General features: G+C 37.2%; 1 protein-coding gene across 5 annotated transcripts in view; it reads right to left on the reverse strand.

Moving 5' to 3' along the window:
- The window catches only part of SLC4A4 (solute carrier family 4 member 4), a 351,984-nt gene that overhangs the window by 36,245 nt on the left and 293,219 nt on the right, over positions 1–22,520 (reverse strand). For all 5 annotated transcript variants that reach the window (XM_023253060.2, XM_019829398.3, XM_019829396.3 and 2 more), the window contains 3 exons: positions 20,858–21,049; positions 7,511–7,624; positions 5,491–5,652 (listed from right to left, as the gene is read on the reverse strand). In XM_023253060.2, the coding sequence (XP_023108828.1) occupies positions 5,491–5,652; positions 7,511–7,624; positions 20,858–21,049 (468 nt within the window). The remainder of the gene's footprint in view (positions 1–5,490; positions 5,653–7,510; positions 7,625–20,857; positions 21,050–22,520) is intronic.

A 22,520-nucleotide genomic window follows, 5' to 3' on the forward strand; every position in this document is an offset into this window, starting at 1 on the left:
AGATTTGTGTCAAAAGACTGGCACTTCCTCTGTAACTACTGTCGTTCAAAGAAGTGATTTCAAATAAGTGATTCCTAAAGTGATGAAAACTTATTTTTTATATACTCAATTCCTGTTTTAAGAGGTAAATGCTAATATGTCTTGATATTCCAATGTTTTCTGCAGGGAACATGATAATTTTTTAAATTCTATATTTTATCAGGGGCATCTGGCTGGCTCAGTTGGTGGAACACGCAACTCTTGATCTTAGGGTTGTAAATTTGAGCCCCACGTTGGGTGTGGAGATTACTTAAAAATAAAATCTTTTAAAAATTCTATCCTATTAATCCTAAATTTGCTAAACTTGAAATTCTGAATTTTACTCAAAGGAAAACTTAATGAGCAAAAGTGAACAGGCATTTACCTCCAAAGACACATAGCAAATCTTGCCAATTATATATCAAAATTAAGAATGTGCTTCCTAACTTTTTTCAGAATAAAATATATTAGTTATCATCCATTTCTAGCCTTTAAAACTAAATCAACACTGAAACTGCTCCCAGTAGAAGACATCTAAAAATGCTCACAAAATACAGAAAATATCTTTTAGAAATCATCCTTATCTGCCAGAAAGTAAAAGAAACATTTGCAGACAAAAAAACAATGGCAACAAGAAAGAGTAAATCTACAAGGTTAGTAAACCCTAGAGGCTTGGGCCCACCCTGAGAGACTATGTCAAATCCTGGGGCTTTCAGGCCTGGATTCAGAATGACCATCTGAACTCTGGTCTGGGAGACCAACTCCCAAGATCTTGGGGAAAGTCTACAAATGAAAGACATCCCCTGAAATAAAATTAGGATGCTCTAAATACAGCATACTCAGTTGGTCACCTAGGAAATAAAATACCCTACAGAGAAAGACACTGAGATATATATGCCTTTCTTGGCCATCCTACTAGATATAAAGCCATAAGAAAAAAAAAAAGAATCTTGAAAGATATTTCTAACTATAAACCTATAATTAGGTTTGAAGCTGGAATTCACATTACCTGTATGGTCTAGAAACTATTAAGCCAAAAACACAGAGTAAAGTGGTCCTGGCCTTCTATGAATGTCTTGCCACCCTACCCTCAAAAACATACAAAAAGATATAGATATAAAAGGTCAAAACTATACTTCATCAAGCTTCTGAATCCAATGACCAATTATTTTATTCTTTTTTTAAAAAGTTTACTTATTTGGGGGTGGGGGGAGTTGTGCAGAGAGAGAGAGAGAGAGAGAGAGAGAGAGAGAGAGAGAGAGAATCCCAAGCAGGCTCCATGCTAGCAGCACGGAGCCTGACGTGGGGCTTGATCTCACAAACCATGAGATCATGACCTGAGCCCAAATCAGGAGTTGAACACTTAACCAACTGAGCCACCCAGGTACTCCCCAATGACCAGTTTAAAAGAAATACAGAAGAAAAAGCACATACTAAATGACAAAACAGGGAAGTAAGCACCATGATCTAGACTAAGGCAAATTCTGCAGTACAAATGTGGCAGATATTATTTTCTGAAAATGACTGGAAAAATATGTTCCTATCCTGCATATTTTTCTACAATGTAAAATTGCTATTCCTCCAACAAACAATTAAGCCCTTCCTTATCCCATTAAATGGACTAGTTTGATCAATCAACTGTAGCAAAATAAAATATAAAGCTATGCAAGTGGTGGGTGTAACCATGAAATGGCCTTGCATCTTACACTCATAATTCTTGGAAGTCAGCTCCCATGTACCAAGTACATAACAAGATAGCCATGCTGCAAGAAGCCTAACCCACACAGAAAGGCTCTGAAGGATGATATGCCATGTGGAGAAAGAGAAGACAGAGAAACAGACACATCAAGGAACATCAAGGTACTAGGCATGTGAGACATGTGAGTGAGTGAAGAATCCATCCTGGACAATCAACGCAGTCAACCCTTCAGATGTCACTAACTGCAAAGGCAGGAGAGACCTCAAGCAAGGACACAAGACTGGACATGAGTCAATAATTGCTAGAACTGGGTGATAAACCTCTGGAGTTATACCATCTGTCTACTTTTATATATGTTGAAAACTTTCTATAATAAAATATGTTTTATGGGAATAAATAAAGTAAAGAGTTCCTGGGTTGGTTGGACTCTCCTATACCTCCCAGAAGCAAATAAAATCTTCTCTGGAAGGCTTTGAAGCACTTGCATGGGAAGATTAGCTTATAACTGTTTCTTTACAAAAAAAAAAAAAAAAAAAGAATGAGAAGACACACCGGAAGTAAGAGAGGAAAAAAAACAAAGTTCAAAATCAAATCTGCAAAGACAGCAAATGTATAAAATAATAAAAGACTTTATTGAAAAAGAATAAAGAAGTTAAGAACTATCAAAGCTGGATAGAAAGCTTTGGAAAATAACAGAATAGAACTTCTAAATACAAAAAAAAAACTATAATTCTTGAAAGGAAAAAATCAGTGGCTAGTTTGCTGACAGAATAGAACCAACAGAAGAAATAATTTAATAAAGAGAAAGAACTGAAGAAATTACCCAAAATATAACGCAGAGACCAAAAGATAGGAAATGTAAAATAAAAACAAAAATAAAAAACCCCAAACCAAAAACAGATTAGTAGAAGTAGAGCACAAGATGGAGATATATGACAAAATTCTACTTGGAATTCCAAAAGGATGTATTAGAGATTGAAAGAGTCAGACTTACAGAATTCTACAAGTGATAAAAGACAGGAAGATCCAATAATCTAATAATTAATAAAAGACTGGAAACCCAATTTTCCAATACACAATAAAAAGAGATCTACGCTGACACAAGTTATAGTGAAACTCCAGAATAAAGACAAAAGAGAAGATGATAAAAGCATCCAAAAGACAAGAATGATTACTTACCAAGCAATGAAAAGTGTATTGACAGTTCACTTTTATGAAAGTCAGAAATGGAAAATAGCTTCTATATGCTGGAAGAAAGAGCTTTTAACCTACAGTATATATCCAGAGAAACCATCTTACGAGAATGGAAGTGAGACAAACACATTTTCAGATGAACATAAATGAGGGTTTACCACACAAAGATCACCCCAGAAAAAATTTCAATAGTCTAGTAAATAAGTACTGTTTAGAGGAAATAATTCAGTCTAAAGAAAACTCTTCCAAAATGGAAGATCTGAAATGCAAAAAAAAAAAAAAAAAAAAAAAAAAAAGCAAAGAAAAGAGTAAATTTGCATATAATTCTAAAAATACTGACCATGTCTAATTAGATTTTAAAATCCAGATAGCAATCAAATCTAGGTAATAAGAACACAGGACTCAGGAAGGAAGATCAACATTAAAGCATTCTTTAGCCATTAGCAGTTTTCACCAGAAGGATAAACACACTGAATACCTTCAGAACTTAAATATGCATATTAAAATATACAACATAATCACTATAAGAAAAGATAAAGTGTATAACTTTCAAACTAACACAAAACAAATTAGAATGAAGACAATAAAAAAATAAAACTGTATCAACCTAAAAGAGGGCAAGAAAGGAGAATAAAAAAGAAAGAACAGTGAGGCAAATAGAGTGTTAGGGAAGTAGAAAGCAAAAATAATGTGGTAAAAATGAATCCAAATCTATTAGTCATCACTATCTACTTAAATGGATTCAATATTTTAGTTAAGAGAAAAGACTGTAAAAATGGATCCTATGTGTTATTTACAAAGAGACACAAGACACAAGGTGTATTGTAAATAAAAGACTGGAAAAATACATATCAGGGAAGTGAAAATTAAGTTACCAAACCTTTATTAGTACAAAATAAAATAAGCTTTAAGGCCAAAAGCATTGTTAGAAACAAAGAGAGGCACATAAAAAGTTCAATTCACTGAAAAGATAAAATAGATACAAATGTGGATGTACTTAACAACATGGCTTCAAAACAAATAAAGCAAATATTAACAGAAAACAATATGTACAAAAACTCCAATGTAATAAACTGTTTCTTTGAAAAAGGCTAATAAAATTAATAAACCTCAGGCTAAATCATCAAGGAAAATAAAAAGCACAAATCAGGGGTGCCTGTGTGGCTCAGTCAGTTAAGTGTCCAACTTTGGCTCAGGTCATGATCTCACGGTTCGTGGGTTCGAGCCAGATTGGGCTCTGTGCTGACAACTCAGAGCCTGGAGCCTGCTGCGGATTCTGTGTCTCCCTCTCTTTCTGCCCCTTCCCAGCTCATACTCTGTCTCTTTCTCTTTAAAAATAAATAAACGTCAAAAATAAATAAATAAATAAATAAATAAATAGATAGATAGATAGTTTTAAAAAGCACAAATCAATGATATTAGGAATTTAAAGGGAAAAGTAACATTCAGATTAGAAAAAAAAGATAATACTATAAACATATAAACAAATTTGAAAATATTGGGGAAATGGAACAAAATATAGAAAAATATGTTACCAAATAGAAAAATAGAAATTATGAATATTTTGCAACCATTAGAACATTTTGATCATCAGTTTTATAAGTTCCACATAGAAACTACTCAGCCCATATAGTTTTACAAGCATGTTTGATTATTCAAAAAAAAGATCATTGGCATATTACACACAATAAAGAGAGTATTATATTCTATTTCAGAGAATGGAATGGAAATGGAATAGGAGGAGAAACACTCCCCAGCTCTTCTATAAGGATAACATATTCCTGATACCAAAATCAGACAGGGACACTATGAGAAAGAAAACTTGCAGGCCAATTTTACTCTTAAACAGAAGCAAAAATCCAAAATACAGACATATATATTATAGTATAATGTATATTATACTATAATATATATTATACATACTATAATATATATTATATATTATAGTATAATATATATTATACATTATACAGTATAATATATATTATACATTATAGTATATATTATACATATATTATAGTATAATATATATTATACATTATACTATAATATATAATATATTATATATTATACTATATATTATGTTATATATCATTATAATTTATATATAAATATGAAAACTATGTATTAAAAAACCCTACCAGGTTGCAAGGTTGGTAAAATGACAGAAAATCTATTACTGTCACTCACCAAGTCAACAGATCAAAAACAAACAAACATGTTTTTATCTCAATAGCTTCAAAAAGAGTATTTGTCACTGTCTTCATTAAGGACAGTTACCACATTAAAATCAGATGAAGGATGACAGTGGCTGAATGGTAAACAGCTTATCCTGCCCTCTTCGGTGGTGAAGGAAATATGATTTCAAACAACTTTTTCAGATTGAAATGAGATCTATCCTAAAGTATTCTATTGAGGAGATGTGTCAACACAAAGTGGTCTGTGACTCTGCCAAGTCAGAAAGAATATTAGCTGTAATATAACTCTCAATAAAACTGTCTTGGTTTTGAATAAATTAGTATTTCCTAGTACTATAAAGAAAGTGCAAGGCAATGATAACCATTACTACAAACATTTACCTTGAGTTTATGCTCTTTCCTGTTCACAATCACAGCTGTGATTTGCTGGTCCATGAAAATCAGAATGGTGACCAACAAAGCAGGGATCGCAGCTGCAAGGTACACCCACCAGGGGTTTCCTCCAAATGGTGGGACAAACCAACCTCGGTTTGGACTTGTTGGCTTGAAGAAGAAGGAGAACATTTTCAAAACGATATTAATACATACTGTTTGGTGAAAAATCAATGGGAGAGATACACTTTGATTTCTGGAGAGCCAACATTTCAAAATCAGAAACAGTTTTACCGAAAGGTTCAACAAAGATTAGTCACCAATAATTTCCTAAAGGTGATTATTTTTAAGGCAGTTTTTTAAATGAAGGAGACTAAGACTATAGGTTGAAGGAAAACAAGTACATGCCATTTTGTGTATTTAGGATGATCTAAGGTAAGGACTCAAGATGGAAGAATGTGACTTAAGTTTAAAGAGCAGCCATTAAAAAAACCCAAATGTAATAGTCAGTAAAGACAGACAAGAAATTTGAATGAATTTTGTTCATGAATTTTAGCAATTATACCCAAGTTATTTCTACTACTGACAAATTGTAATAGTTTCACATCATATTATATAGAAAAGGTACAAATATTTTTTTTTATTTTATAATAGAACTTGTTTAATACTCTGGTCTTTCTTATACATATGAACAGTGACCCAGAATAACTGGTTAAATCCTCAGAAATGTTACCAAAAATGAAAAAGATGATCATTTTTCCACTTCTCCTGGAATATTTTTCTATCCTCTTCCTAACATTAAATAATGCAAATAAACTAAAACAGAATCCTATAAATTCTTTCCTCTATGTTTACTATCAAGAAAGTCTCACTTCTCTGAAGATATTTGTCTTCCGTCTCCCTTTGCTCATAACTACATCACTGAATCCATCCACATTTTATTCCTTTACCAGGTTGTGAGCTTAGAAGGAGGGAACAACTTTCTCTTGTTCATCAGTACATTTCATATCCCCTGGAAAGGGCCTGACTCAAAGCAAACATTCAATAAATACTGACTTAAATGAACTAATCACTGAATGATTGAAAACTTATGTTTGCAAATGAATATGAGATGGCACAGATAATGCAACAAACATTCTGTTTGCTGTACCATATGGTCTCAGGGATGGAGAGAGAGGCTAGGAGTGCTCCATAAAACAGGTGAAAGACATAATGAAAAATTAGATAGGGATATATAAGAATGACTGAAATGTAAATTTTACCCATTAGGCCTGCACATACCAACAGATTTATAAAGTGAATAATTCTTATATCTTCTTTGTAATAATTTAAAAAAATTTTTTAATATTTTGTTATTTTGGGGACAGGGAGAGACAGAGTGTGAGCAGGGGAGGGGCAGAGAGAGAGGGAGACACAGAATCTGAAGCAGGCTCCAGGCTGTCGGCACAGAGCCTGACACAGGGCTCGAACTCACAAACCGTGAGATCATGACCTGAGCCGAAGTCGGTCGCTCAACCGACTGAGCCACCCAGCCACCCCCTCTTTGTAATAATTAAAATGTACATTATATATAGACGTATGTATATATGGCAGGTAGTTTTGTAGCAGGAAAAGAGTAATAACATAATCTTAGGCATTTTCCTTACTCTTTCTGAGCTCCGATATCAACTTCATAAAATCAGGATGATGATAGTTGCATTACATCTTAGAATTATTATATGGACCAAGAAGGGGATTAGTAGCATGAAAATACTTCAGCTCATTTTAAATACTCTAAAAATATAAAGCAGAGTGTATTTTTCAATAAAACTCAATATAATGTGAACCCTGCATTTAATCGTAATCAGGCAGTCAACTTTAGTGAAGGAATAGACAAAGAATATGTATGCATCTAGCAAAAGACCATTTCTGAAATAAGGAAATGGATAATCCTACAAAACCAACTCAAAAATATATGACGAACTAGAATAGGGGAGAGGAAAGAAATCCATAGCATTCTACGAATGACCAAAAGCAGAAGTTCACCTACCTTGAACTCACTTGGCACAATTAGTTTTGGAGTATCCACACCCACCAGGGCATCTATTACACAAAAGATCAGAATGGACAAGATAATGGCGAAGTCACTGATCAGTTTTCTTGCCTGAAAAAAATTAAAAAGAAACCAAGGAATGTTTAGTGCTGGATTAATATATTTGCCTGTGTTGGAAATGAACAAAGAATTCTGTCTTTATAGTAACAGCTTCACCAGCAAATTAAAGGAGGTGTCACACTGTAGAGAGATTATTTCTCAAATTGTTTTTGCATTGCTTTCTCATCTAGCCAGAAATAATCGAATCCCACAGAAGAAATCAGTGTGTGTGTGTGTGTGTGTGTGTGTGTGTGTGTGTGTGTGTGTATTGGGGGGGGGTTGGTGTTTGTGAGCTTATGTATGCATGCGCAGGCTGGGGAGAGAAGTCACAAATAATATATTCCTGAAATACTGTGCAAACATTCTTGCTGTATGCAGCATAAAGGATACCTAGATAAGGTTGAAATCTCAAGGCATATTGTAAAAACCTACACAAAAATTGGGGCGCCTGGGTGGCGCAGTCGGTTAAGCGTCCGACTTCAGCCAGGTCACGATCTCACGGTCTGTGAGTTCGAGCCCCGCGTCGGGCTCTGGGCTGATGGCTCAGAGCCTGGAGCCTGTTTCCGATTCTGTGTCTCCCTCACTCTCTGCCCCTCCCCCGTTCATGCTCTGTCTCTCTCTGTCCCAAAAATAAATAAACATTGAAAAAAAAATTAAAAAAAAAAACCTACACAAAAATACAGAATTCTATTTATAATTTGGGAATAGCATTGTGTGCATACAGCAACATAATCCCGTAAGTTAACCTGAAAACACTGAGAATCCAGCAGGAAAGGGGTTACAAGTTCTAGGTGACTCAGTGTACTCAAGACCTCAGGGAAACATGATGTGATGGAAGATGAAGATTTGAGGACATCCCCAACTTTGTCAAAGAAAATGTTTTTCACTATAAGTTAGTGCTTAAAATGTCTGTATGTGGGGCATCTCTTCTCTACCACTTTTTAAATGTGGTTGCCATTAGCTGACAAACTTGGAGCTTCCTAAATATCTGCCTCTGGTCAGGACAAGGGCTGAGGTTTATGGGATGTAGAAAACCTTCCCCTTGTATGGCTGCAGAATGGTCATTTCTGAGTCAGTAGGGAAGCAAGGGGTGTCTGGTGGCACTGACAATGGCCAGGGAGCATTACTAAGAACACAGGCACCTGAGTTTCCCCTAAGGTTTATACGCATGGTGGCATGTAATCTGATCATTCGACAAGAATTTACTCACTAGCTTACACTTTAATCGGGTGTTAAGGATACCACAGTGAGCAAAATAGACGCAATCCATGTCTTCACAAAGGGACCCAAGGAAGCCTGCTCCGAAACAAATCAGGGTTGATTCAGTGGTTGTCAAGTTACCTCAGGGTGAGCAGTCAATGTTCTGGTATTGTCAGATGAAGAGAGATCAGGGAGGGACCGAGTGGCTGCACAGTTCTCAGGACAGGGAATCTTTTGAAAGAGTAGTGGGACTCCTGCAGTCAGATATTCAGTAGGAATGGAACTGAGAAATGGAAGTACTTGGCAAGGTGGGTATGCCAAAGGCCACAGTAGTGCTCTCTTCTTGACCACTGCCCGGTGCCAGGAGCCTTGGGTCCTAACTAGCAGCAGGACCAAAGATGGCCTATTTGCTTTGAATTCATTTCCTTTTGAAGGGCTGGATTTTGCTAGGTTTAGCTCGCTTAAGAACTACACACAAAAAAAGGCAGAAAGTCAGCTATGGGATGTGTTAACTTGCCAGTTAACACCAATCATACAGTAATGTCAAGCACAAATAAATGGCAGGGGTCAATCTGGGGAGGAAAATATAGGGCAGCAGTTAGGAGCACAGTTTCTAAAGTCAGATGACCTGGGTTGGAATGCTAGCACCATTATGTCCTCTCTGTAAATATATATCCTTTCTTAGCTTCAATTACTCCATCTGCAAAATGTAGCCAAAATAATCCCTACAAACTTCATCAGTTTGTTATAAGAATTAAATAAGACAAGCCATGAAAGTTTTTATCATAACATCTGGAACATAATAGATTCGCCTAATACATGTTAACTATTGTTGTTTCAAGTTCCATGAGGTCTCCTTGGCTGCAGAAACCACTGGAATAACTAAATAATCTACCATCAGGAGGTCTTAAGAAGGAATTATCAATTCCAAGAAACAAGACATGATATGGAAGCCCAGTAATAATATGGAACTGCCACTCAACAAATTTTGGTTGGAAGTATTTGGAATCCCTGCAGAAAAAGGATGTTTCCCAGGGCTCAGTACTGGAGGAAACTCCCATTTCTTAAGCTTCGTACAAGTAAGTGTTGGCAAAGGCAATTCAAGATGGTCTGGCAAAGATGGTCATGTGAAGCATGCTTAGGAACTATTAAGATGTTATAATATCTCTCTGGTCCAGTAGGTCATAAATCACTGGAAGACCAGAGGTCTTTTTGCAAGGGCAAAAAGAAGTTCTCTTTTTTTACCACCCTCCCAGTCCTTACCCAAAAACTCTAATTTGTTGACAATTTAGATATGCTAGACGTTGTTCAAAAGGTGGGGGGGGGGGGGAATGGTTATTAAAAAGACAGTGCTCCTCCTTTTTCTCATAAACAGAAGAAGAGAAGTAGAGGGTGGCAAATGAATTAAATCTGCAATTCCTTGGTATAAAGTCCCAAGGAACTGTACCTCTGGCCCTCTAGGAGACAGATCTGCATGACTGGAATCACTACCAAACACCTGGGACATGTTTTTTCCTTAGTTAGAAGAGGTATTCTTAGCCTTCCATAAACTAAACACTGAAGCCCTAAATCTGCTCTTTCAGTTCTCTTCATCTTTATTAATGGCAGCTTATTTTTTCCTATTGCTTAGGCCAAAAACCATCCACATAACTCTTCTCTTTCTCTCATATCCTATATCTAATGGATCAGCAAATGACCTTCAAAACATATTCAGGATGCTGCCACTTCTCACCACCTCCACTGCTCCTTTGTCTAAGGCACCACTTTATCTCCTGTGGTTTCCTGCTTCCTATCTCATCTTCCTGATTCTATACTTGCCCCCTTTCAGTACACTGTCAAGGTATCCCAGAATAATGATGTTAAAACTTTGGTCAGATAATGTGGTAGGCAAAACAATGCCCCCTAAGGAAGTATACATCCTACTTCTTGGAAACTGAATACGTAATGTTGCATGGCTAGAGAGAATTAGGTTGCACATAGAATTAAGGTTGCTAATCAGATAACCTTGAGTTTGAAGAAATGATTTGGGATTATTCTGGTGGGTCCAATGTAATCACCAGGGTTCTCATAGATGAAAGGGGGAGGCAGGAGAGCCAGTGTCAGAGTGATGTGCTATGAAAAAGACTCAACTGGCCATTGCGGGCTTTGAAGATGGAGGAAAGGGCCATGAGTCAAGGAATGTGGGTGGCCTCTAAAAACTGCTAAAGGCAAGGGAATTCTTTCAAGGGAGCCTCCAGAAAGAACACAGCCTTGTCAATTCCTTGACATTAACCAATGGGACCCATTTCAGTCTTCTGACCACCAGATCTCAAGACAATAAATCTGTAATGTTTTAAGCCATCATATTTATAAAAATTTTAAATAGCAGCCATGGGAAACCAATACAAATAAATAGATTACCTATTTTAGTTATTAGTTTCCCAAATTTATATATATGTGGAAGAAATATATATGTGCAAGAAATGTACATAGTTCATATACAATATACATAACATAAATATATCTTGGAAGAACTTCAGCAATGATATTCTTGTCAACTGTGGCACTATTGTAAGTTTAAAAGTAGCTAAAAAGACAAATGTTAATAAGATTTGAAATTACATTTCTTAAAATTTATGGGGTAAAAGGGCTACTTTATTAACAATATTGCTTCACCTCATTAAAAATCACAGCCAGGGTGATATGTTCTGTATAAAATACTCACTTCTATTTCCCCTTCCTTCCCCTTAAATTGTACAATACAGCTCAGTTACAGCAGAAACCACTCCTGGAGAGTGTTTATTGTCAGACATGCATTTCTAAGACACTAGATCCAGTTTAAACTTCATAGTAAGGAAATTGATTTTTCCCAGGCCACCTTTGTATTCGACTCCAAATCCTCTAATTGGAGAAGGCAGGTAGGGGTGCTATTTTAGTAGGCTGTTCAGGTCTTACCGTATACTAAAATTAAACTTTAATTCGAACAAGGTAAAACTGACAGCAGAACTAGAAAGTGCCCTAAAAATGTCAAGTACTGAGTAAATACAGCTTTTACTAGATATACTCTAGGACCTGTGAACGAGAGCTTTCTCTGAGTCTGACTTTAAGGAGATAAGAATCACTCTCTTGAGGTTCTTCTCACATTTCCAAACACACTTAGAAAAAAAAAATACATAAAGTTCCTTTCATTTTGTTTATTTTAACTTCCATTTTCATCACACTTGAGCAGTTTCAAAAACTCTAAAACATCACCCTTTTATGTGCCCATATATAAATAAAGAAATCAAATAAGAAACCCATAGTTCTTGGGGGCACCTGGGTAGCTCAGTCGGTTAAGTGTCTGACTTTGGTTCGGGTCATGATCTCACATTTTGTGAGTTCGAGCCCCACATCGGGCTCTGTGCTGATGGCTCAGAGCCTGGAGTCCACTTCAGATTCTGTTTCTCCCTGTCTTTCTGCTCCTCCCCTGCTTGCACTCTGTCTCCCTCTCTCAAAAAGAAAGAAAGAAAGAAAGAAAGAAAGAAAGAAAGAAAGAAAGAAAGAAAGAAAGAAAGAAAGAAAGAAAGAAAGAAACCCATAGTTGTTGTTTTTTCAATATATGAAATTTATTGTCAAATTGGTTTCCATACAACACCCAGTGCTCATCCCAAAAGGTGCCCTCCTCAATACCCATCACCCACCCTCCCCTTCCTCCCACCCCCCATCAACCCTCAGTTTGTTCTCAGTTTTTAACAGTCTCTTATGCTTTGGCTCTCTCCCACTCTATCCTCTTTTTTTTTTTTCCTTCCCCTCCCCCATGGGAGAAACCCATAGTTCTTAATTCCCTTCTAGATCTCACTGGTCATGATTAGAGGTACCAAAGTTTTCATGAGAAACAAGTTTCCACAAGATTTCACATCCAATCTTATAGATTTGGAGGCCTCAAACCTAGCTTGGACAGACATAACCCATGGATGTCCCTGTAGCCAAACACTAAGTCTCTCCAGGTTCAAACTTCAATATCCTAGGAATATAAACTATGGCAATCTAAGCGAAATACAAACTAAGATAACTTATATATAGCAAGGGCTTGCTATAAACAAAAATAGTTGTGTTTTTTTTAATGGTACAGTGATGTGCTACAATGTATAATTCCTACCTCCACTCATGAATATGGCAAAGAAAAATGTGTTTGAATTAAGATTATTTTATATAAGACTGGTTTTGAGCTATTTGTTTGTTTGCCACTTTTTAATTATAAAAATGAAGAGAAAAATATTTCTGTCCTCTTCAGAATTAATTATAAAATATCTTGATTAATCTAATAAGAAACAATCAGCTTAGCTATTTAAACTACCAGAGCAAAGAAGAAATGACACGGATGGGAAGGGAAATTCAAGTAACCATACACTGTTCTCCATTCTTGGGCCAAAACAACCTAATAAATCTATTATAAACATACTCTTCATGAAAGATGGTACTTACTAATTATTAAGAGAGTCATAATCATGGAGACACCAACGGGGAGAAGCTAGTTAATTTACAGCGGGGAGAAATGAGTTTGGTTTCCCTGAAGCCCCAGAAGACATTTGGTTTTCACTTTGCGAAGGCTACAGCTGCTCCTGAGTTAACAGGGGACAGGCCGTGGGCCTGCAGAGCAGCTCTCGATGGATGGAGCTGTTACAGAGACAAGTACGGCAGCAGGCACCCTGTGGGTTCTCGATAAATATTAATCAATGATGTCAGTTCTTCTCACAATGGTGAGACTGCTAAACAACAGTGTAAAAGAGCGTTTATTCCAGATGAAAAACAGTATACCAGATAAATGTGGTGCCTTCTGGCAATCGTGAAAAGGCACAAAATACCATGAGAATTTTGAAATTGGATTCCCTCCCTAGTAGCCAAAGCATAGCACTATAAAATAAATAAGCACTAATATCAGTATAGCAATCATAATACACTGTACTTTGAATCAATAATACCCACTGTAATTAGAATTCAATAAAAGTAAAGTGTGATTTAGACTCCAGGATTTTCACCCTGTAACATCCAGAGTCAGAGAGCTGGGGAACAAAGAAGGGAAATGGATTGGGCACTTTATCTGAGTGGGGCTTAGAGCTTCCCAATGAAAGTCTACCTGAAAGAGAAAATAGTATTTCCAATCACGGAACAGAGGTGGAGTGGCCCTACGAAGCAGTTCAGAAGGAAAGTTGGTGATATTTCAGGCTTGGGACTCTTCCTGCCTCCTGCTGTAAACCTGAGCAGAGCATGAAACCTATTAAGTGTATGCCAGAAGCAAATAATCAGATTGCATGAGAGATGCTGTACCTCAACCTGGTCACTATATTCTAAGTAGAGAGTACAAATCTGGAGCTAATCCAGAGATGGGTAACCAGAGGAATAGGGTTCCAGAAAACCCACTGCATAAAAAATGATGGTCGGCCTCGAGAAGTTGCAGAGAGAAAGTGTCTTCAAATATGTGACATCTGTCACAGGGAAGAAGGACGAACTTGTCCTGTGTAGCTTCAGAGGGCAAGGGCAGATCCTGGGGACAGAGACTGTGGCAGGCAAGATTTGTGTTTCTATCAGGAATTTCCTCAGAGATAGGAGCTCCTGTTCTAGGAAGCATTCCGCAGAGGAACACTTGTCAGAAATTAAGAGGTGGTATTGGACTAGATGGCATTCAAAGTCCTAACGCTAAAATTCAATCATTAAGACCCAGTTAACAAAATTTCTTGGCCCTCTAATAGTGTTGTCTTGATATGGCCCCCAACAGCATGTAAGAAAGAGTTCCAGGACTTAAAAAGAAAGGTGGTTTTATAATTATAGTAAGGTACAAAAATCAACATTTTAAAAAGAATAATTATTAAGTCATGTGTATAAATCAGACAATCTGAAAATGGAGTAGGAGGTCATTTTGTGTTGATGAATGGATTTCAATGCTGGTAACTTTCCTATGATGATCAAGTAAGCTGAAAGAACTCAGGACCAATAAAGAACCATGGTCAAAATTACTGTCCATAGACTGTTTAAGAGCACTCACAGAACACTTGGCCCCTTAGTGCTCCTAATCTTATTTTTCTTAGGGCTCAATTCAGGTTAACTGCATTTTTTGTCATATGTCTATAAGAACTGAAGTATTTGTAATCTTTGTTAAATGTTTAACAGGTTGAGTTGTAGTTATAACCAAATATCCCTTTGTTAGTCTTACGAAAAAATACGAAAATCAATTTTGGATTAAAAACAAATTTGACTTTGAAAATTACTTTTCTTGGTATACAACAACACAAGAATTTGAAAATCTGATTCCCATTCACTGACAGCAAAGACATTTTCTGGATAAGTTTCAATGGCATAATGTGGTCTGATGTTTCTGCAAGAAACACCCAAACATCACCCAACATTACCAACACTAGAATGTAGGATGGAGAATACATGCCCATTAGTTCTTACTAGTTTTTGGATACATTATTGGTTTTAGTTTGACAGTTATCATTTACCAAGAGAGTTTCTGGGAAACAAAAAGAAAACAGAAAGGGATGTCACCTAATTCTTGTAAAGAGTTGTTTACCAACTAAACACATCCAACTTTAATAGAACTGTCACAGGCCAAAATGTCAACTAAAAGTCACAGAGCCAGAAATATAACAAATTGTGGAATTGTAGACTGTGTTTCACATGGATGAAAACTAAATGTGTCACCTAACTGAAATGCTCATTATATTTCCACTGAAATTACAGAAACTCTGTACTTTTTTCTTATACATAAAGCCAGCTCCTCAAACCATCATCAAATTACTTAGGTCACAGGAAAGCACCAAAGTGTGATTCCATAGCAGACAGTAAGCATGAATGGATCAGAAGAATCAAAATGAGTCACACGCATCTGAAAGCCCAAAAATCTAACTTATTCAACAAATATGTATTTAGTTCCTACTATGTGCCAGACTCATGAATTACCTATCTTTGTATCCCTACCCCCTCGAATTGTATCAAGCACACATTAGGGACACAATATTTTTTTCAATATTAAATGATAAATTAATTAATTATAGAGTATAAAATACTGGGTTTTTTTTAAAGGATATCAAAGAAAATTCTTCTCAAGTGTCATCTAAATAAAGTGTAAAAAGTGTCATAGCTGTTGACGTTACCTGGAGTTCATTTTATTTACTTAGCTGACAATAACAATCAGAAGGCATATTAAAAAGAGAATCTTACCATTATACCAGTTCATGTGACAGTCAAAACTGTTACTTACACTAAGTGGGGGAAAAAGAGGAAATTAAGTAGCTCCTTAAGAAACACATTTTCATGCCAATGACATACAGCAGTCAGCCATATTACATTTGACTATATCAAAGTATCAATAAATTTTGTCTAATTCAGGTTCTATAGATTTATGAGTTCCACGACCACTAATCACAATCCTGCTCTAAATTACTGCTTTCATTTTGCCAGCACACATGCAGCGATGGTATCTTCCTTGCGTGCATATAATCCCTTATCAGTATGGGACTCTGGAAGACCATTTCATGTTAATGTCCTGAGCCATCTGCCACAGAAGATTACAGATTATGCTGTGATGCTCCTACAGGAAGCTCTAATGCCAAAAGACTTTGACTAAAGACTTGAGGCTGACATAATAGCCCAGTAACTATATATGGTAACGATCTGAAGCGCTCCTCTAAAAAGAATGGGGGCCACAAAGAAGACAGACAGTGGTGTACTGGTATTCCATCAATATTCCCCTCGGTATTAGGGCTCTCTGGACAAGCCTGATATACAAATTAAATTCCTGATAGACAGGCTAGCAAAGACAAACTCTTTTACTGTAAGTGCTTGTCTTGATAAATTGCTAGTAGCTTCCTGAGGGATGGAAAGAGTGGATAACTGACCCTGGTCTAAGCAAAAGTAATGATGGGCTGAACTAGAGGAACAGGAGTGTAAGTATAGGGAGAGAGATTAGAGCAGGATAATCAAGGGGACTGTGACAAGTTTAATTTGATAATCAAAAAGAAAATTTGGAGAGGCAAATAAAATGCTATCATCTTTTGTCACACCAAAGTTTCTACTGCTTTTTACCATGCTCTCCACCTTGGGAGACTGGCCTGTGATCTGAAGTAGATTCCCTTTCCTCTCCAGCTGGGTTTAGCCTGCAGCAGCTTGGGCAGGCCATCAGAAGTAAAAGAGAGATAGATCAAAATACTTATTCCCATAGCTGTATTGCTGTGAGACTTCCTCAGTCCGGCTATATCCCTCAGCCTGAGCTCATGTTACCTCCCAGGACAGCTCTCTCAACTCTTTTCCTCTGGGGTCCAGCAACCATTCCCTTTGTGCAACCTTCGGGCCAGGGATAGTAACAACCCACGGTTCCTGGCACTGGACACTACATTCTCCCTCATGGGTTCCCTAAACCTAACTGCACTTTGGAAACGATGCTTTTTAGTAAACCCCTCAAATCATCCCACCTGAGTGTATAATTTGCTTCCTGCTCAGACTGACACACCAAATATGATTCTGGGATTTTGATCTTGGATGGCTGTGAGGGTAGATGATACTATGAGCTGAGATAAGGAATACAGGAAGATGAGTATGTTCAAATGTGGAAAGAAAAACCACATCTTGAAGTTGCTATGTAACAACTGTGGATCATCCACAGACAGAGGTTGGCAGCAGCTGTAAAAGCAGACGTGGCATAAAGATGGAGATAAAAATTAATTTTGAGAAATTTGTAAGTACTGATCATTGCCATAAGCTCTAGCTTAAAATAGAGAATTCATTTAATTTAGGAGATTGAGTCAGCAAACTCTCTCTAAAATTACAGAACTGTAGAGCTTCTGTAGAATTGTCTTCTAGCTGAGCTCTCCTTTTCTGGGTGTTATAACTGAAGTCCACAGTTAGCCATCAAAGGGCTACTGTTAGTTAATGGCGGTGCTGGCAGTGGAGCTTCTGGGTTCTCCCATCTATGTGTGCTCTTTCCACAAAATTCAGCCTTTCCCTCAATTTTGCTGTTTCCCACTAGTCATCAAGTATGGAGTACTTAGTCTGCACCCAGCCTTGTGCTAATTGATGTGAGGAATAATGCAGAAGTAAAACAGAATTCCAGCGGTTTACAGTCTTAATTGACTAAAATACAAATGTTTAGAAATGAGAGTGCTAGAGAGAAATGGCCTGTCACACTAAAGGAAAAGAGGACATTTTGTAGGACAGGGGCACTGTCATCCAGCATGATCACTTTGAGATTTTAGCAATTTCATGTGCATTGTTGGTGTGAGTGAGGAAGTAGTAACAGTTGGCTCAATTATTGCCCCAGCATTCAAGGATTGTCTAATTTATTCTATTTAAGCATACAAATTTTTATTGTAGAATAACATGAAGCATAAAGATCTATAAATCTATTGGTTCCTATCTTTAGAGACCTTCCTTCTAAGTGTCAGCTTAAATCCAAACACATTTTGGCAAATGAGAGAGCAGAAAATATATTCTTATTATTCACGCAAGTGTGTATTTATCGATGTATTGTTATTACTTAGCTGTAAACATAAAGTGAGTAGGAGAGATGATGGTCTGAAAGCCTACACACCTCAACATTGCTCCTTAGAAATCACATATATTTTCTGCCCCCTGTTTATTTTATGATTGCTGTATATAATTCTAAACTATGCTGAGAAACCTCTTAGTAGGAATTGAAACTGGATTGCTATCATTATTCTATTTTCACATGCTCATAACTTTCTCAGCAGCATTTATCAATGCTGAGAAATGACCTGCTTGGGCTCTTATAAAGGGAAAATTCCTTTAAGTCTGAAGAGCTGTTATCAATTTGGGAGTTACTGCTGGAAGAAAAAGGTGATGTCTACATAGGCAGTTGAAATGATCTATATTTATCTTAAGGATGAAACTAGTTTATTTTGTAAATTACAACTAACAATTGCTTCACAAATTTTCTTGTTTTCCACCTGCTATGTCTATATAATTTCAGGCTTTGGCAAGTGGAAGAGATAAAAAGGTGATAATTCCTGAAGTGTGAGCTGGGGGCAGTGGGGGGTGGGGGGAGAGAAAGAGGGGTCTAATGGATTAACAATTAGGAAGGAAAAACCTCAACAGAGAAGAAGCAATTGTCCTCAAAGACCCAAGGCATCTGGTCCACACAAAACTCATACCATTGAAAAGGTGGACTAAGTTAACTGGTGTTACAAGCTCAAATATCTTCAGGGACAGGCAGTTAATCTGAAATTGCAAAGCAGCCAAGTCTTAGAGTTATGAGGACAATAACTACCTGCAAAGTATAGGCTCCACCCAAGGCCTCATGTGTGTGCGTGTTCACAAACTATGGGCTAAACAAAGAATGGCTGTAGGCTGAATTATGCCTGTTTACCAGTTTTGTGATGCCCATTTTAGACACATTAAATTGAATGCTTCTTTCTATGTTTCACTTTGTGGAGATTTTTCTTTTTTTTTCTTATAATTTTTTTTTTTTTTTTTTACATTTTTGAGAGACAGAGTGAGACAGAGAGCGAGCAGAGGTGGGGAAGAGACAGAAGGAGACACAGAATCTGAAGCAGGCTCCAGGCTCTGACCAAGCGTTCAGCAGAGAGCCCGATGCAGGGCTCGAACCCAGGAACCATGAGATCATGACCTGAGTTGAAGTCGGACACTTAACCGACTGAGCCACCCAGGCACCTTGACTTTTTGGAGATTTTTCATTCCTTAGGCCAGCTAGTTTGGGACATTTCATTATTGCTATGGTCTCAGTGTTGTGTCCGCCTCAAATTTGTATGTTGAGATCCTAACCCCCCCCAAAAAAGATGGTATTAGGAGGTGGCGCCTTTAGGGAGGTACTTAGGTCATAAGGGTGGAGCCCTCATGAGTAAGATTAATGTTTTTATAAAAGAGGCCCCGAAGAGAGCCCTAGCCCTTCCTCCATGTTTGAACATAGTGAAAAGGTGCTGGCTATGAGCCAGGAGGAAGGCCTTTACCCAACCATGCTGGTACCTGACCTTGGGCTTTCCAGCCTCCAAAAACGTGAGAAATAAATTGTTGTGGTTTATAAGTCACCCGTCTATGGTATTTTGTTATAGCAGCCCAAACAGACGAAAACAGTTATCAATCTTTCCCTTTATTTTCAACTTTATAAGAAAAATCAGTTTTTATAAGAAAAAGTCAGAAAGTTTCCTGGGTGAAAGTGAATATATGATGATTCATTTCCTAGGAATTGAAAGAAAGGAATTTCAGCAACTGCATCTCTTGTCTTCTAAAGTCTTTCCACTTCTACACAAAACACAAGGGGAGAGATTTCATGAGATTCTAGCTGCTTAGAGCAGCTCATTGATAAAAATCAGGTATAATCAAGATTACCTAAGAAAAACTGACATCTTAAACACTGAGAACTGAACTGCAAAGCAAAGGATTATCTTAGTTTCACTCTGCAGGTAAAAAAACAAAACGCCAGTAACTAAATGTTGGTCTTATCTTGTAGTCCCTCCATGAACCACAGTTTTGATTTTATGTTCACCCAAGCATATTAAGGGGAGACAGGATGTCTGCACAACCCAGCTCAATTATCTGTTTTTCTGTACTACAGCATTCATCATTATGGGAAGGAAAATTTGGCTCAGATGATGCTCGTATCTTATACCAATACTGGTGTAACGACACAGTGTAAGTTTACTCCCACAGCCCATAATTCAACTACTAAATTACTACATGTACAGCTCATGAACAAGAAATTCTACATAAAAACTGTTACTAATATGAAGAGTTTTGCTTATGTACTTTCAAAGTATGGATTTAACACGTTTTTTTCTTACTCATGTATTTTTAGATACTAAAGTACATCCCACTTTTCCCCCTCAGTACAATACGAATTATGATAGAATTTATGACAGAATTTATCCATGGAAGGCTTTTCAAAGCCAGACTATAATTAGGTTAAAAATACATAATATGCACATGGACAAAGACTGGAAATCAATTTTTAAATGCACAAAATTGCAAAAGTTGAATTACAGGTGACTTTTTCATTATTAAACATTGTATTATTGTGTAAATTCAATGGAAGTTATTTAAAGCTCAGGTACTTACCGTGGTTGGAAAATAACGACTCGTTTTGAATTTTTTCAGAGCCATAGAAGAGGTGTAGGTGCCCAAGAAGAGGATGAAAGACATGAGAGTGATGTCAGGAACAAAATCACAGTTGTTCCCCACGAGCTTTCCTCCGTATTTCAAACACTTCTTCGTCGACAAAAATGCCCAGTCAAAGGTAGCATTATGGTACTGAAGAAGAAAAACATGAACATATTTCTAGAGAACACCAATGCATCAAAAGCAGCATTTGATACTTGATGGGCTATGTAGGGATTAGGCTGAAAGTCTCTGTAGAACAGCTGAAGGGTAACCACTGGAGGGTGAAACTTGACGAAGTGTTAATGGAATAACTGGTACTGGGGGGCCAGGAGGCTAGCAATTACTGAAAACACAATGAAAATAATGCCATCTGTTACCTAGTTTGAGCTACAGCCCTACAATCATCCATTTGTTCAACAGAAACAAACCACAAAGTCCTTCTTTCCTGTCAACCTTCCTGAGAGTAAACTGAGACACATTAATATCCTAAGTCTCAAAATGTGAGACTCTCTAAAACACCTTTATTGTTTAAAAAGTACTTACTTTTGCAATACACAGCTTCTTTGGATTCAAGTTGCCCTATGGTTAATGCTCTCTAAAAGTCATATTAGCTTAACTATGCATCTACCCAGCACTTTCCCAAGGAGCTATTTCTTTTCTAAATAACTAGAGACTGGTGATTTAAGGAATTAGACTATAAAAAATACTGATGGTCCCTGCCTTTTCAACTGAATACCTTAATAAAATAGAACTTTTTATCTTGTGGGCTTCAGGTGAACAGCATGCACACCCAGTACTGGAACATACTAGAATGGGCTTTGGAGTCCTGTGTGGCATATCCCTATGGTACATGACCTCAAGCTCATGGGTCAATTTTCAAATTTTCTTCTATCTCATGAATTGCTGTCATGTTGTCAGTACTTCTTGAGAACAGCTAACTCCTGTTCCTATTTTCCGTTTCTAATATGCAGGAGAATCCTTTTGCTAGCACACTGGATTAGACCGAGGTACTCATCCCCCAGCGGCTCCCAGTCTTAGCTACTTCTCTAGAGAACTACCTTCAGTCACATTAGAACTACCTCACCTAAAATGTTATGCCCTCTTGCAGCCAGTTACCGACCAACACTAATGTGGTGCCACAAAATTCCCCTAAATATGTTGAAAATCATACGTGATGCTGTTTGGGAAGTGATTAGGCCATGAGAATGATTAGGCCATGAGAATGATGTCTTCGTGAATGAGATTCATGTTTTCATAAAACAGACCCCAGAGAGCTCCCTTGTCTCATCTGCCATATGAAGACACAATGAGAAGAAGGCTGTCTATGAACCAGGAAGTGGGTGGGTCCTCATCAGACACTGAATCTGCCAGCACTGGGATCCTGAACTTTCTCTTAGGTCCAGGGCTAATGAGTATGTCATGTGCTAACAGAAGGTTTATTTGAGAATACCTTGCAAATAAATAGGAAAAGATAAATTTCTCCTGTCCTTTGGAAGCAAGAGTTCTACCTCATACCAAACTCATCATCAACATTCTTTACTATTCAATGAATTCTCTTGATGTAAGTAATCTAGTCATAAAAGTTCACACGTGCAAAAGAAGAATCTCGGGCCAGAAATTG

This window comes from Felis catus, chromosome B1 (assembly GCF_018350175.1).
Source record: "Felis catus isolate Fca126 chromosome B1, F.catus_Fca126_mat1.0, whole genome shotgun sequence".
Classification (NCBI taxonomy): domain Eukaryota; kingdom Metazoa; phylum Chordata; class Mammalia; order Carnivora; family Felidae; genus Felis; species Felis catus.